The following is a 17,854-nucleotide window of genomic DNA, read 5'->3' on the forward strand; positions in this document are numbered from 1 at the left end:
TGAAAGCATCCTTCAATATGTGCTTTTAATGTCCATAAACTACCACAGCATTTTAGTTGTAAAAGGCACAGCTGCATGATTTCTATGTGAAATAATCACATCTTTTTATCTCTACAATCATTAATCCTTTTCACTTTCTAACAGACTCAGAATGTTGAATCACTTCAAAATCACATTTAGTTTTTACAAAATGGGTGGATGTCCTTTGGCACTCATGTCATGCTTATGAGCTACAGCTGGTTTAAAAAATGTGAATGAAAATGACATTTGAACACAAATTTTTAGTTGAATAATATATCTCAGTTTTCAAATCTGAATATTTTTATATTGAGAGAGATTTGCAATTGAAGTTGAGAATGCATTCTTCTTTCTTAAGACGACTATGAAAGTCTCAAAGAAGGTAAAGACCATGAATATCACAAAAGATGGTAGTTGTGTATAATTTGAAAAGCAGATCTCTTGGAGGAAAGAAGTAGCCTTATTTTCCATCTAGACTGAATGGCCTTGTCAGAATATCTTAGATATTTAACAATCCATGATTTACAAAACTTGGAATGTGGCATAAGCTAGCCAGCTTACATCACCTAGTTGTCTGGTCTGTTGTAAGTAAGGGTTTAAAACAAAGCATTCATAAAAGAACAATTATGATAATTTAAACTGCAGATTTAAACTGCCTCACATGCTTGACTGCAGTGAAAGCTTTTGCATACATGGAATAATGTTCCATTGTGGAGAAGAACCACAAGCAATTTATGAATGGCTTCTCTTTATCTGCTTATTGGAAGGATAACCAACTATTATCTTTAGTAATCCTATACATCCTGATTAAAAGTTCCACTAGAAAACAATTTTGACTAAGATCAGGTTTCTGTGGTGAAATTTAATATCTATGAAATTCTAACTTACGAAAATTTAAAAGCTCATCATTTCCTGTTAGGCCCTAATAAAAAAGGAAAGGAGAGGAAATCAACATTTATTGTACACAGCAAACGTGTTGTGCCAGACTCTAAAGAGGAACTGTATTGTTTAATCTTCTCTAACAGTTGAGAGTGGGATATTGCCTCTGTTTTAGAGATGGGAATGCTAAGGTTATGTGTGACTTTAACAAAGTCCTACAGCCAACCGATAGTGGGGCTGTGGGCTATGAGGATAAGGCCTCCCATACACCTGACTCCAAAACTCATGCTTTCCTTTACCTCAATATATCATTAAATTTTATCAAATTAAAAAATAAACAGCAACATTAATAATAAAAGTGTATTAAGATTTACAATGAAGTTTTTCTGTTTGATTTTCCCTGTTGTCTATAACATATATTTATTCTCAGCATAGAATGCTAAAGACATTTACCTGTACCTTACAAGCAAATGTGAGCTCTGTGAAAAATAAAAGAAATATTTCAAAAATCTCCAATAGATAGAGAATGAAAACTTCAAATATTCATGATGATGTTCACGGGCCATCATTTTCCTACCTTCATCTTTGATTGCTGAAACATATATTAATGTTTGTCTTCTCCTTCATATCTTATAATGAGAAACACTCTGAAATAGTTAATCCCTAGCTCTTATTTTGTGTCATTTTCCAGTTGTGTCATGAGACAATCTAACATTTGTAAAATATTCTTAAATCAAATTAGTTTGAATTTGCTTTTTATTTTTTTTATCCCTAACCCTTATACCACTCCTCCCTTTTCCCCTCTCCCCTCTGGTAACCACTAGCTTGTTCTCTGTATCTGTGAGTTTGCTTCTTTTTTGTATTGTTCACTAGTTTGTTGTAGTTTTTAGATTGCACATATAGGTGATATTATACAGTATTTGTCTTTCTCTGTCTGACTTATTTCACTTAGCATAATAACCTCCAAGTTTATCCATGTGGCTGCAAATGGCAAAATTTCCTTCATTTTATGGCTGAGTAGAATTCCATTGTGTATATGTATCACATCTTCTTTATCCATTCATCTGTTGATGGACACTTAGGTTGCTTCCATATATTTGTAATTGTAAATAATGCTGCTATGAACATTGGGGTGCATGTATCTTTTCCAGTTAGTGTTTTTGGTTTTTATGGATATATACCCAGGAGTGGAATTTTGCTGGGTCATACAGTAATTCTATTTTTAGTTTTTTGAGAAGCCTGTTTTCCACAGTGACTGCACCAGTTTACATTCCCACCGTGAGTGTATGAGAGTTCCCTTTTCTCCATATCCTCATCGATATTTGTTATTTGTGTTCTTTTTGATGATAGCCATTCTTGCAGGTGTGAGGTAATATCTCATGGTGGATTTGATTTGCATTTCCCTGATTACTAGTGATGTTGAGTATCTTCTCATGTGCTTGTTGGCCATCTGCATGTGCTCTTTGGAAAAATGTCTATTCAGGCCTTTTGTCCGTTTTTTAATCCAGTTGTTTGTTTTTTTGACCTTGAGTTGTATGAACTGTTTATATATTTTGGATAATAGCCCCTTATTTGTCATATAATTTGCAAATATTTTCTCCCATTTAGTAGTTTTTCTTTTTGTTTTGTCAGTGCTTTCCTTTGCAGTGCAAAAACTTTTAAATTTAAGTAGGCCTCATTTGTTTATTTTTGCTTTTATTTCCTTTGCTTTAAGAGACAGATCCATAAAAAATGTTGCTACAATTTATGTCAAAGAGTATTCTGCCTATGTTTTCCTCTAGGAATTTTATGGTTTCCAGTGTTGCATTTAGGTCTTTAATCCATTTTGAGTTTATTTTTGTATATGGGGTAAGAAAGTTCTAATTTCATTCTTTTACATGTAGCTGTCTAGTTTTCCCAGTACCACTTATCGAAGACACTGTCTTTTCTCCATTCTGTATTCTTGCTTCGTTTGTCATAGATTAATTGACCATAAGTGAGTGGATTTATTTATGGGCTGTCTATACTCTTCCATTGATCTGTGTGTCTTTTTTTATGCCAGTAACATAATGTTTTGATTACTGTACTTTTGTAGTGTAGTCTGAAGTTAGGGAGTGTGATTACTCCAGCTCTGTTCATCTTTCTCAAGATTGTTTTGCTGTTTGGGTCTTTTCTGTTTCTATACAAATTTTAAAATTAGTTCTACTTCTGTGAAAAATGCCCTTGGTATTATAATAGGGATTGCATTGAATCTGTAAATAGCCTTGGGTAGTATGGTCATTTTTACAATATTAATTTTTCCAATCTATGAACATAGTATATCTTTTCATCTGTTTGTGTCATCTTCAGTTTCTTTCACCAGTGTCATAGTTTTCCAAGTAAAGGTCTTTTACCTCCTCAGGTAGGTTTATTCTTAGATATTGTGTTCTTTTCGATGTGATGGTAAATGGGATTATTTTCTTAATTTCCCTTTCTGATAGTTCATTGTTAGTTTATAGAAGTGCAACAGATTTCTGTATTCTGAAACTTTCCTGAATTCATTGATGAGCTCTAGTAGTTTTCTGGTAGCTTCTTTAGGATTTTCTGTGTATAGTGTCCTGTCATTGGCAAACAGTGACAGTTTTACTTCTTCCTTTCAAATTTGGATTCCTTTTACTCCTTTTCATTGTCTGATTGCTGTGGCTAGAACTTCCAATACTGTGTTATATGAAAGGGTCAGGAGTGGGTATCCTTGTCTTGTTCCTGATATTAGAGGAAATGCTTTCATCTTTTCGCCATTGAATATGATGTTTGCTGTGGGTTTGTCATGTATGGCCTTTATTATGTTGAGGTATGTTCCCTCTATGTCCATTTTCTGGAGAGTTTTTATCATGAATGGATGTTGAATTTTGTCAAAAGCTTTTTCTGCACCTATTGAGGTGATCATATTATTTTTTATTCTTACTTTGTTAATGTGTTATATCACATTGATTGATATGGGGATATTGAAAAATCCTTGCATCCCTGGGATAAATGTCACTTGATCATGGTTTATGACCCTTTTAATGTATTGTTGGATTCAGTTTGCTAGTATTTTGTTGAAGATTTTTGCATCTATGTTCATCAGTGATATTGGCCTGTAATTTTCTTTTTTGTGTGTGTGATATTGTTGCCCAGTTTTGGTATCAGGTGACACTGGCCTCATAGAATGAGTTCAGAAGTATTCTTTCCTCTGCAGTTTTTTGGAGTAGTTTCAGAAGGATAGGTCTTAACTCTGCTCTAAATGTTTGGTAGAATTCACCTGTGAAGCCATCTGGCCCTGGACTTTTGTTTGTTGGGATGTTTTAATTTCAGTACTGGTAATCGGTCTGTTCTTATTTTCTGTTTCTTCCGGTTCAGTACTGATTCAATTTCAGTACTGGTAATTGGTCTCTTCTTCTTTTCTGTTTCTTCCTGGTTCAGTCCTGAGAGATTGTACCTTTCTAAGAATTTGTCCATTTCTTCTGGGTCGTCCATTTAATTGGCCTATAGTTGTTCATAATAGTCTCATAATCTTTTGTATTCCTGTGGTGTTGGTTGTAATTTCTTTTTCATTTCTGATTTTATTTATTTGGGCCCTCTCCCTTTTTTTCTTTTCTTACTTTTTTTTCTTTTTTTGACTGTGCCATGCAGCTTGCAGGATCTTAGTTCCCCAACCAGGGACTGAACTCACACCCTCTGCAGTGAAAATCCAGAGTCCTAACCACTGGACCACCAGGAAATTCCATCCCTTTTTTTCTTGATGGGTCTAGCTAAAGGTTTGTCAATTTTGTTTACCTTTTCAAAGAAGCAGCTTTTAGTTTCACTGATATTTCCTTTTTTTTTTTTAATCTCTATTTCTGCTCTGATCTTTTTTATAGCTTTTTTTTTTTTTTTTTTTTTGGCTGTATGTGGGCCTCTCACTGTTGTGGCCTCTCCCCTTGTGGAGCACAGGCTCCGGACGCCAGGCTCAGCGGCCATGGCTCACGGGCCCAGCCGCTCCACAGCATGTGGGATCTTCCCGAACCGGGGCACGAACCCGTGTCCCCTGCATCGGCAGGCGGACTCTCAACCACTGCGCCTCCAGGGAAGCCCTGCTCTGATCTTTTTTTATTTCTTTCCTTTTACTAACTTTGGGTTTTATTTATTCTTCTTTTTCTAATTCTTGTAGGTGTAAGATTTCATTTGCTTTTTAAAATTAGCATATGCTATTCTCCCTTTTTGGGTGAGGTAGGACTCAATAGAGGTCCTATTAAGAAGAATTAATGGTATAGCATATTTCACCTGAAGAGTGAAGACATATAGGGGGATATAGTATATAATGGACTATTTTGGGAGATCTTTACTCTCTGTATGTGAATGCAAACTAGGACTAGAGTTAATAAGTTTATAAAAGAAGGAGATAATTAAAGAAGTAGGACAGTCTTCTGTTCCTCACAAATAAGACAAAATAGCTAAAATTACTAGAAATGCCCAGATATGGAATGAGTTGCTTTATGCAATTCTAAGGAATTGTGATGAATAAAAAAATGTATACTAGCAACTTCTGAATTCTAGTCATGTGGTAAGTCCTTTACAGATATTATCTGTTTCATGCTTATAGACATGCTTTGAAGAAGAAATTACTATACTCATGTAAGAGGAAACAGAATCATAAATTATATATTCAAGATCATTCAATTACTAAGTAGAAGCTAGCATTAGAACCTGAATCTGTTTGGTACCAGTAGTTGGTACACTTACACTTAAACCATAATAATTAATTCTACATTTTTTTTCATACAGAACCTCATAATCCAGTGAAAGAATCCATTATAGCGGTCTAATTATCTCTTCTGCTCTATGACATATAATTAATGTTGGACACCTCTAGTAATGGGAAAATCACTACAATGCACGAGAGACATAGTGAAGATGATTCTCTTCACGTATTTACATGGCTTTCATGCCTCTCCAGAGGCAAAAGTAATGTCCAATAATCAGTTGAACCAGTGTTTTGAACTTCATTTGTGTATTGCTGAATTGAAGATTACAGTAAGTGTCCTTCTAAATACAGGAATCTGTAGAAAACATTACGGATATACTGAGGCTGAGCTTGGATTTAGATGTATTTTACAAATGGAATCATCTGAAACTGTCAAATCATTTAGAATTTTATTTTAGTCATAACATTAAAGTCATGAGTTTACTAATTACTTAAGAAAATTTTATTATGACTAAACATATTTTAAATGTGGGCCAAACATAAACACTTATGCCATGATATTTTTTTCAAATAAAATTTTCAAACACACTCAAAGTAGAGAGACTTGTACAGTGAGTGCCCATACACCCATATGTAACCATACAAACTATATAAAACTGTACTACAACTAGTAATATCCCTACCTACAAATAGATTACAGAATGAAGTTTTCTGATTCTTTTTACATATTTTGTCCTCAGAATATATTCCAAAAATGGATTTACATTTAAAGCACTCTATTTGTAAGTCACTTAAAATAATTACTTCTCTAAACAATAAGCATTTAGAAACATTGGTTTCTGTTCTTAATTCTTAGAGATTGATTTTTTTTCTATTTGATTTAATTGATTTTTACAATAAATAAAATATTTTAAAAAATCTTTCCAGTGTTTAAAAAACTTTAACAAAGTATATTCAGAGAAGTCTTTCTTCCCAAAGTGTTACCTCCACTCTGTAAATATAGATAAAAGATTTTGGTTAATCCTTCCAGTGTTTCCCCCCCCCAAATAAAAATAAATCCATCCATATATTTGTATCATACACTTTCTTATAAAAAAGTCCATCTAAGAGTTTGATAGTGTCTGGCCTTACATTTAGGTCTTTAATCCATTTTGAGTTTATTTTTGTGTATGGTGTTAGGCAGTGTTCTAATTTCATACTTTTACATGTACCTGTCCAGTTTTCCCAGCACCACTTATTGAAGAGGCTGTCTTTTCTCCACTGTATATTCTTGCCTCCTTTATCAAAGATAAGGTGACCATTTGTGTGTGGATTTATCTCTGGGCTTTGTGTCCTGTTCCATTGATCTATATTTCTGTTTTTGTGCCAGTACCATACTGTCTTGATTACTGTAGCTTTGTAGTATAGTCTGAAGTCGGGGAGCCTGATTCCTCCAGCTCCATTTTTCTTTCTCAAGATTGCTTTGGCTATTCGGGGTCTTTTGTGTTTCCATACAAATTATGAAATTTTTTGTTGTAGTGCTTTGAAAAATGCCAGTGGTAGTTTGATAGGGATTGCACTGAATGTGTAGATTGCTTTGGAGAGCAGAGTCATTTTCACAATGTTGATTCTTCCAATCCAAGGACATGGTATATCTCTCCATCTATTTGTATTCTCTTTAATTTCGTTCATCAGTGTCTTATAATTTTCTGCATATAGGTCTTTTGTTTCCTTAGGTAGGTTTATTCCTAGATATTTTATTCTTTTTGTTGCAGTGGTAAATGGGAGTGTTTTCTTAATTTCACTTTCAGATTTTTCATCATTAGTGTATAGGAATGCCAGCGCTTTCTATGCATTAATTTTGTATCCTGCTACTTTACCAAATTCATTGATTAGCTCTAGTAGTTTTCTGGGAGCATCTTTAGGATTCTCTATGTATAGTATCATGTCATCTGCAAACAGTGACAGCTTTACTTCTTTTCCGATTTGGATTCCTTTTATTTCCTTTTCTTCTCTGATTGCTGTGGCCAAAACTTTAAAAACTATGTTGAATAATAGTGGTGAGAGTGGGCAACCTTGTCTTTTTCCTGATCTTAGTGGAAATGGTTTCAGGTTTTCACCATTGAGGATGATGTTGGCTGTGGGTTTGTCATACATGGCCTTTATTATGTTGAGGAAAGTTCCCTCTATGCCTACTTTCTGCAGGGTTTTTATCATAAATGGGTGTTGAATTTTGTCGAAAGCTTTCTCTGCATCTATTGAGATGATCGTATGGTTTTTCTCCTTCAATTTGTTAATATGGTGTATCACGTTGATGGATTTGCATATATTGAAGAATCCTTGCATTCCTGGAACAAACCCCACTTGATCATGGTGTATGATCCTTTTAATGTGCTGTTGGATTCTGTTTGCTAGTATTTTGTTGAGGATTTTTGCATCTATGTTCATCAGTGATATTGGCCTGTAGCTTTCTTTCTTTGTGACATCCTTGTCTGGTTTTGGTATCAAGGTGATGGTGGCCTCGTAGAATGAGTTTGGGAGTGTTCCTCCCTCTGCTATATTTTGGAAGAGTTTGAGAAGGATAGGTGTTAGCTCTTCTCTAAATGTTTGATAGAATTCACCTGTGAAGCCATCTGGTCCTGGGCTTTTGTTTGTTGGAAGATTTTTAATCACAGTTTCAACTTCAGTGCTTGTGATTGATCTGTTCATATTTTCTGTTTCTTCCTGTTTCAGTTTAGGCAGGTTGTGCATTTCTGAGAATTGGGATAGATTCTTAAAAGTAGGATTGCAGAGTCAGTTATTGCTAACTATTGCCAAATTTCTCTTCATAGTTTTATCATTTTGCACTCCAGCAGCAGTATATCATAGGGCCTGTTTCCTTCTAGTATGCCAACAGCTTTGACAAAGTTTTCAAATTTTTGAATTTTGGCAAATTCCATAATAGCTACGTGATATATCAATATATTTTTAGTTTGCATTTATTATACTATGACAGATTGAAATCCTTTCCAAATTTATATGGGCCATTTTGTCTCTTCTTATCTAAATACTATTTTCCTATTTTTTATGCCCGAACCTTATTTCTTTTTTTCATTGAGTTTTAGGAGTTTTTGGAATGTTAGAGGTATTAGCCATTTGTCCCTTATGTAAGTTGCAAACATCTCTTCCCAATGCAAAGTTTACTTAGGGTGATTCTGTGCTAGGAAAAAAAAATCTCTTTTTATATGGTCTAATTCATCTATCTTTTATTTTATTACTTTCAGACGTTTAGTGATAGGAATGCTTTTCCCACTCATGCATTTTCATTCTTTTTTTTCTAGTTGAGTAGTTTCATCTTATTAAATATTCATGTCTCCAGTTTGTTTGCAATATCTCCTCATATACAATCATATCCTTTACTTTGCAAATGACTATTCTGATGTCAAAGTGTCATTTATTAGAAGGTCCACCTTTCCCCAATTGAATTAATAGTCCATCCTTATCATGTACTAAATTTTCATATATACTGTTTTTTTTTTAATTTTCCTGTTTGAGTGGTCTGTCTATTCATGCTTCTGTACTACACTGTCTAAATTATACACATTTTACAATAGGTATTCATATGTAGCAAGGCATCCTCACTGTTGCCTATTTTTTGGAAAGCTTCTGGTGACTTTTCTTTGACTAATTTTTACCTAAAAAATGTATAATAAACATGAAATGATGTTTGCATTAAAGTTATACATTAATCTAAGTAAAATTGATATATTTTAATTTAAATATTCCTATTTGAAACAAAGTACCATGCCATTTTCAGTTTACTTTTGTTATTTCAGGGGTGGCATATAATTTTTCATATATGTATTGAATTTTTATTGGTATTTTAAATGGTATATGCTAATCCATTATTACCTCTAACGAAGTATTATTTGTATATTTCAATTTGTTGAGTTAGTAAAGTTTTTATTATTTTCTGCAGTTACTAAGTTCTGTTACTCTGCATAGTAGTTTGTCCATTGATTTTCTTGAGTTTTCCAGATGAATAATCATGTTATCTGTAAAAAGAGATAATTTTAAGTTTTTTAAAAACTATTACTCTAATTTTATTCTCTTCTATATTTACATTTTAATATATTTAATATCATGTCAGAAAATAGTACCAGTTGTGGGTTTGTTTGTCAGTTTATTATTTTAATGGGAATGACTTCTGAGTCTTCTGATTAAGTAAGACAGTTGGTTTTAGGTTGACAATCACATATTTTATCCTTTTAAGGAATTTTCCACTGACTCCTAACTTACTGAAAATTACCCAGCAATAGGTATAAATATTCATCAAATGCATTTGAGGCATTAATGGACATCAAGGTTTTTCTTTCTAGATGTGTTAATATGCTGAATTATATTAATGATTTCCTAATATCAAATGACCCTTGCCCTCCTAGAATTATTCTTTTTGAGATATACATTTTTAAAACTTACTGTGTGTTACTGTTTACTATTGCTTTATTTATTATTTTGCATCACTAATAATAAGTTGTAATAATGTTTGTTGTTGTTTTTGTTGTTGTGTGATCTTTCCCAGATATTTATGTCAATGTTTTACTCAATTTATAACAACTAATTAAAAGTTTTCCTTCATTTCATATCCTCTGGAAACATTTTAAGTAAATAGTATCAGATTTTTTGATCTTTAGAGTTTTGTCTGAACTCTCCTGTGAAACCATCTTGGCCTATTGATTTTTTTTTTTTTTAATTTTGTGGAGGTGTTCTATGACACCTAAACTTATCTGCAAAAGCTTTGCAAAATAATTTTATTTTTAAATAATATGTTTACTTTACTTTGTTATTTTATTATTTAATTTTCTTTCTCTATTAAAAAAGGTAGGTTGATGAGTTGGTGTATTAGTTTTTTTTCTTCCCTTCAAAGGAAGCTGTTTTTCAATTTATTATTCCTACTTTTCTTCTGGTTTTTTTTTTAACTCATTAACACTAGTTTTCTTCCTTTTAGTTCTTTTTAATTTCTAGAAGCTTATTTTTGTCATTTTTTTTAGCTTTAGAGTTATATGGCTATCTCAAATATTTTCATAATCTACATAAAGTACATATTTAATGCTGTGAATATTTATTTGAGTACTGCTTTAGCCATGTCCCTTAGATTGTATTATATACCGTTTTCCTCAGGTTTTCTTAGAAAATTTGTCATTTTGCTTTCACGTATCCTATTATTCAAGAATTACATAATAGAAAATTTATCCATGTGAATTTTTTAAAATGTTCCTATCAATTTTTAATTGTACTATATTGTAGTCAGTAAATGTGTTAAAGAAACAATATTCTGACATTTGTTAAAGAACAGTAAGGCAGATTTTATTCAGGGGGTCTCCTGCATTGGAGTTTTACAGGAGGGGAAAGAGACTGAGCTCAATTTTGAACAGAACCAGGAAAAGTGGGAATTTATTTGCAATGAGCAGAGTAGGTGGATTAGTGGATGGAAAATTACAAAGAGGGTAGGATAATTCTTGCTAAAGAGACCTAACATGATTCTTGCTGAAAGCAGAGCAGGGTTATCAAATATCACCAGGGAGATGGTAGGGGATGAGGAATTTGGTCAGATGTTAAAGATGGTCATATGTCCAGGGTAGGGGATCCTTGCCAAAGTGACTTGACAGGATTCTTCCTAAAACTGGGCTCTTGAGAACATGCCCAAGAAACAAGCTCATAGGAGCCTGTCTAGCGTTTGGTCAAGGAGAAAGTCTTAATCAAATTTTTTTTTTTCAAATTTTTAGAATTTACTAAGGATTTTTTTTAACAAAATATATTGCCAATTTTTCTAAATGTTCTGTGTACTCTTGAAAAGAGCTTTCATTTCCTCTTTATTGATATAAAGTTTAATATTTACCTATAAGATCTACCTTATTAAGTAGGTTGTGTCTATCTCATTACATTTTTACCCCCACTGGGTCTATCTAGGTCTAGGAAGTGTGTGCTGGAGTCTTGTAATACTGGCAGTTTATGTATATTTTAACCTATATCTTCTGTATATTCTGCTTTATGAAAAGTGCTGCAATTAAAGCAGTTTTGCAAGTTTTAGTCTTCAACACTATTCAGTCTATTTCATTTTCTCATTTAATAATTTTGTCCTGAAGAAATCATTAACTTTGCTTCCTTTTTTATTTACATTCACCAAGATATCATTATCATTTTGTTTTTAACCTTACTTAAGAAGATATATCTCTTGATCTCATAGTCTGTTAGGGCTGCTATAGCAAAATGCCACAGATAAGGTAGCTTATAAACTGCACAGTTCTGGGGGCTGGAAGTTTGAGATTAGAATGCCAGCATGGTTGGGTGAGGGCTCTCTTCCAGGTCACAGATTTTTCCTTGTATCTTCACATGGCGGAAGGGACGAGGAATCTCTTTGGAGCCTCCTTTACAAAGGAACTAATTCCATTCTTGACGGCTCTGCCCTCATGACCCAGACACCTCCCACAAGCCCCATCTCCTAATACCATCACCTTAAAAGGACAGAATTTCAACATATGAATTTTGGGAGACACAAACATTCAGACCATAGCACTTGCATGTGTCGTTGAGCTGCATTATAAATTCTTAGACTATCACAACGCTGTTCTTTCTGTCTCCATGTACAAGATGTTTGTTTGGGCACATGGGTGAATTTCTCAGATTCAGTGATCTTTCTGAGAATGTATTCACTCAGATTTCCACACCAGTTCATCCTCTCCTTTGGGGGTAAATTATTAGCGTGGATTATTTTTTCTATAGTATTTGACATATATATTCCCTTTTTGCTTTCAGATGTTCTCACCGAAAGCTGTTTATCATGTACGTGACTTAACACTGTTGATAACTTGACCCACTCATTCATATTTTTGAGAGTTTTTTTTTTCCTTCAGCAATTCTAGTTAGTCTGCTTCATTTCCAGCTTGCATATTGATGTCCAAATACAAACTGAGAATGCAGCTTTCCGAAATAACATTGTTGACACCTTATTTCTGATACCAATTCACCTGATCTCTTGCAGAGAAGTATGAACTGTCACTTAGAATTGGATGGTCAGTTAGGCTGTGGCATTTTAAAATTGGTATTATTTTTAATTTGGAGAAGAAATGCAAGCTATTCTTCTGCTAGAAAATCTTGTTTGGTCTTTTAGAAAACTGGCTTGACAAATTGTCAGTGGGCATAATGCCACCTAAACAGATGGGTTTCTGTAAGAATGAGAACAAGCTTCAAGTTTGACAATTATATGCTAGTTGAATATCTAAGAATCTGGAAGTCTGAGGATGGCAAGTTCTTAATGTTAGACTTGAATGGCATTGACACTTTTTTGTCAATATTCAAGCATTGAAAATTGCAGCTTAATTGTAATTTGTTTTAAATTTCACCTTAGAGGATCCATTGTCAAGTACCTAAAGCTTCTCATGGAGGTTAGTGATTTCCATAGAGCTTATTAACACACAATATTTTAATGTTTAATGCCATGTGTAGGAAACCTCTGAATTTAATACATAAATATTTATATTACTATATATGCATGTATGTTTTCTCTGCGTTTTAAAGGTACAATTGAAAACAGCTAATGTTTTGTAACATGCTTGGTCATGTTTCCATTTACCATGCTGATCTGTAGTAAAGGTTGAGTTTGTTTTACATATTTTCCTATCTTAATTTGCTTTGAGACCCAACGAGTGTTAGGTAAGCTAAACTGTATGAGAAAGTCAATAAAATCTAGAGAACGTATTCTGCAAAAGCTTGCTGTTTAATATTTACGAAATATGTATTCACAACCATCAACATCCCGGGTACTTTTCTAGGTATATGGGAAATCTTTGTGAACAAAAGGAAAGTAAAACTCCCTGCCTGTTTGTTGTTTATCACTCTTTTGTTTCATTATGACTGTAATGTAGGCTTCCTCACCTGCAGGTAGTTGAAAAAATTGATTTGAAGTGGGAAATGGAATAATGTAAAATATTTTAATGCAGGAGAGGAGTCACTCACAATATTTGTGGACAAGCGGAAGCTGAGCAAACGATCTGAAGGAAGTGATCCCAGCACCAACAGCTCCTCGGTCACTCTGGAGACGCTACATCAACTAGCTGCTTCCTATTTCATTGACAGGGACAGCACCCTTCGGAGACTTCACCACATTCAGATTGCATCCACTGCCATAAAGGTATGAGTATGTTTACCCTAGAATTATGTCATACCATTTTGTTCTCTGTCTCTAAAATCCATGTCTATATATGTTCATGTCTCACTGACTTAAACAATTGTGTCCTGAAAAATAATTTAATGTGTCCTTTTGCTTTAAGTGTTGCAGTACATTTAAGATGAAATTGTATATATTTTCATGTAATTTTGTTAACTTGATGATTGGGTCAAGGTGTTTCATGTCAGAACATTAATTGAAATACACTTGAGTAGTGTCAGTTTATCCTCGGGTACACAGACTCCCTCACAACGTGTACGTAGATGAAACTTTGTTTTAATAACACTGATTTATTTTGTAAAACTTCATATTTTATTGTGTGCATTCCTGAGAAGGGGCTCTATTAGGTTCAAAGTGGGTCAGTGACACAAAAATCATTAAGTCTGGTCCAAGGAGTATTCCCTGCCCCCCATGTTTTTAAGACACAGTTAAGAAGTACAAGTATTTGTTTATAAGTTTCTAGAAGTCAAGATACACCATAATCTAGAACTACTGGATAAACTGTATGTTCACTAAAATCCTTTACCTTTGAAACAACTAAGGTTGACTTTACAAAAACTGAGAGCATGGGAGAATAAGATACCTTTAATTTTCAGAAGAAATGAAGGGAGAGAAAGAGAGAGAGACAGAGACAGAGAGACAGAGACAGAGAGAGAAAGGCAGTGGTTTCCAAAACAGTAGATGTTTTGACATATTTCTCTGGCAGTTTAGATCAGCATGTTATTGTGTTTGGCCAGTGGCCACTGCAAAACTAACAGACCAAAGAGTTGGCACATGTGATCGTGTGATTCTGGACTAAGTTAATAAGAGCAAAATAAAACATAAAGAGCATTTCCGAGTGTTTCAAAGGTAACATTTCATAATTAATGTAAAAAGCACTCATTAAATATATCATTTTATTGCTTTATGAGATTAAAATAATGTGTGTATTTTTTTCAGTTAATTGAAAAGTTAGTATGTTGATATGTTGAGAATGCTAAGAAAAATTAGCCCAAGGTACATCTTTTGTCCAAGACTGTCCCAGAGAGAATAAAAGATGACATGAAAATATTTTTAGCTATATAGAGACACAGATGTAGAGAACAAACATATGGACACCAAGGGGGAAGCGGTGGGGGGGGAGGTGGGATGAACTGGGAGACTGGGATTGATGTATATACACTAATATGTATAAAATAGATAACTAATAAGAACCTGCTGTATAGCACAGGGAACTCCACTTCGGTGTATGGTAGAAACTAACACAACATTGTAAAACAAGTATACCCCAATAAAAAAAGAAGAAAGAAAATATCTTTAGCTTAAGGGTTACACAAACCATAACTGCCCATCTTCAATACTGCTAGTAGATGAGGTTAAGAAAAAGACTTCTGTAGATATAGATTATACAATTATAGTTAGTCTACTTCTGACTGTAGGACTTACGTTATATTGACTAATCAAGTGTATAAATAATATTTATGCTGAATAGATAAAATGTAGCCAGCATGAACACAGATGTTGTAGTTAATTTAAAAATGTTGTAAGGTAGGATAGTGTTGTAGGTATTTAGCTTGAGGTTGCTGAGAAGAAATAGGCTTTTTCAGAAATCAATTTCAATGATATAAACAGAAACTTAAAGTGTATTTTCTAATAGAAGACATCCTTGTAGTAAATATGTTTATTATACAGCTATTGATTTTTTTGCTCAGTGCCAAGCAAGTAGAATTATACAGTAGACTTTTTCTATCCATACTGAGTAAGAAATATTCATTCACAGTTCATGTCAAAACTTAATGGATATTTGTACATACTCTTTTTTCCCACAAGAGAAGTATGTATCACAAAAGACACATGTTTTAATGGTGCAGGCTGTTGTGTACAGGCATTATTCTTAGACCCTGATGATACAACTGGAGATGATAAAGCTTCATGTGTGGTAGAAATGAGCCAGCCCTGAAGGGGAAGTGACTTTCATCAAAGAGTGATCTAAGAACAGCTCTGGGGAAGACAAAGGAGTAAACTGGAATGTGGGAGAGTGAACAGCCTCACCGTGAAAGGACTCCAGAAAATGCTGGAGCCCATTAGTCTTGGAAGGGAGTTCTAGAGCACATAATGGAAGTATTTTAAAGTGTGTGTAGTGGGGCTGGGAATAGGAAGGAAAAGTGGAACTTTAGATCAAGGAGAGGAAACAGAGAACAGTATGGGAATGATACAGAGATGGGTTGTAAAGAGAAGTACACATATCTTGTGCATAACTAAGGGGAAAAAAAAAGGGAATGAGGTATGTGTACTGGCAGCAACATGGCTAAAAAAATAATCCTGGAAGTACATAGGGCAGGCAAAGGTGAGGTAGTAGGGAGTGGGAAAGAGGGGAGGGAGATCAGACTTTTCAGGATTAAATTTAGGCCTGGATGGAGTTCTCACCTGAGGCAGTTATAGTTTTAAGTGACTAGTGATTATCTGGCCCAGGGTCAGCCGCAGCCTGGGCTACTGTGAAAGCTCCAGGAAAAATACTCCAGCAGGTTGACATGGCCCTTGAATTTCATGCACACTTTTATGCTCCTGTGTAATTTCGTGGGGAGAGTATCTTTTATTTTCCTTAGTTATCAAATGTATCCCTACACAGATAAAAGATGTCTCCCCACAATTATAAGATTTTAATTGCTTAGATGTGAGTTAACAGGGTAAGAGGGACTGAATGGTGAGGGTAGTGGGTGTGTAAACGGAATCCAAGGGCATTCAGCTACTGAAATCCTTTATATTTGAATAAATAACTCAATGCAAAGTGCTTCTGTAGATATTTGAAATCAAAAGCTTAACTTATTTACTAAATCTCTAAAGGTTCAGTGCATTGCTTTTATATTTTAAAGATTCACATGAAGGGTAGCAAGTCTACAATTTCTTTGATTAGATAAAAACACCTTGGGTTTTTAAGTGCCGTGTAGTGGGCATTTAATTTCTTGGCAAAATGTTGTATGAAGATGTCCCTTGATTCACAGAATTTAGGAGACAGTGTTTTGTTTAAAAATAAAGTCAAATAAAATCATTATCTGATAACAGCAAAAATATAATTAAATCTGCATAAGCATGCCGTCTTGTATCATGCTAATTCTTGCAAAAACACAAAAGAGTTGGACACATAGCGTTAACTGAGCCAGTTTCTAGAAAATGGAATAGAACAAATGGTTGTGTTTAACCTCTTCTAATTATGAATGTAAATTGAACTTTATTAACACATCTGAAAACAAAAATGAATAGCTCAAATGCCCATAGAGCGTAATTAACTGCTATACTATTTCATAATGGCATTTATATCAAATATTATTTCTCAATATAATTATTAGTGCAAAAACATGTCAAGTATAATGTCTAGAATTGTCAGTTGTTTTGAGAAGATTCAATTCAATTGACTCAAATTATCGAAAATAATCATACTAACATATTCTTTAGGTTTCTTTTGAAATAGTCAAATAAACTTTAATGTGTGATTGACAATGATGAGAAAATCAAAATATACATTTTGGGAAAAATCCAATCTATTACCTGATGTGGTATATGGATTTTCAAAAATTTCCTTAATACTTTAAGTTTTAAATATCAGATTACATGCAGTGAATAAAAGTAAAATTTTTGTAACTGTTAAAAAATTTAAAAGAGCTAAGTTATTATTTTTCTAAAAGAAAAAATAACATACTGTATTGCTAGCATTTTTCTAATATAGAAAAATTATTTGAAAGATTTTAAAAATTATGGTGTTTAGAATTTTTTCCAACATATTTAGGAAAATGCACAAACAATATGATAAAATTGACTTACAGGTCAGTATTTCAGCTAAAAATCTATCTCCAAGTGATGTTTTCATGCTACATAGTTTACTTAAGGGTGTTGAAGGTGATGTTGAGAAGAGGCTCCACAACTTAGAGCTACATTTGTATTTCTGAAATTATAAAAATACATTAAATTAAAATTTCAAAATCTATTCATAAAATTAGGATATACCTTAGAATATTAGAATATTCAGTGGAGAAAATACAGTCTCTTTGGCAAGTGGTGCTGGGAAAGCTGGACAGCCACACATAAATCAATGAAGTTAGAACACTCCCTCACAC

General features: G+C 33.6%; 1 protein-coding gene across 3 annotated transcripts in view; it reads left to right on the forward strand.

Annotated features, from left to right (window-relative positions):
• BRINP3 (BMP/retinoic acid inducible neural specific 3) overlaps nucleotides 1–17,854 on the forward strand; it is a gene marked incomplete at its 5' end in the record, with an annotated part of 413,577 nt that overhangs the window by 199,611 nt on the left and 196,112 nt on the right. For all 3 annotated transcript variants that reach the window (XM_081223561.1, XM_081223562.1, XM_081223563.1), the window contains one exon: nucleotides 13,537–13,727. In XM_081223561.1, the coding sequence (XP_081079687.1) occupies nucleotides 13,537–13,727 (191 nt within the window). The remainder of the gene's footprint in view (nucleotides 1–13,536; nucleotides 13,728–17,854) is intronic.

The sequence above is a fragment of the Mesoplodon bidens genome (assembly GCF_964165515.1).
Source record: "Mesoplodon bidens genome assembly, chromosome: 2".
In the NCBI taxonomy this organism is placed as follows: domain Eukaryota; kingdom Metazoa; phylum Chordata; class Mammalia; order Artiodactyla; family Ziphiidae; genus Mesoplodon; species Mesoplodon bidens.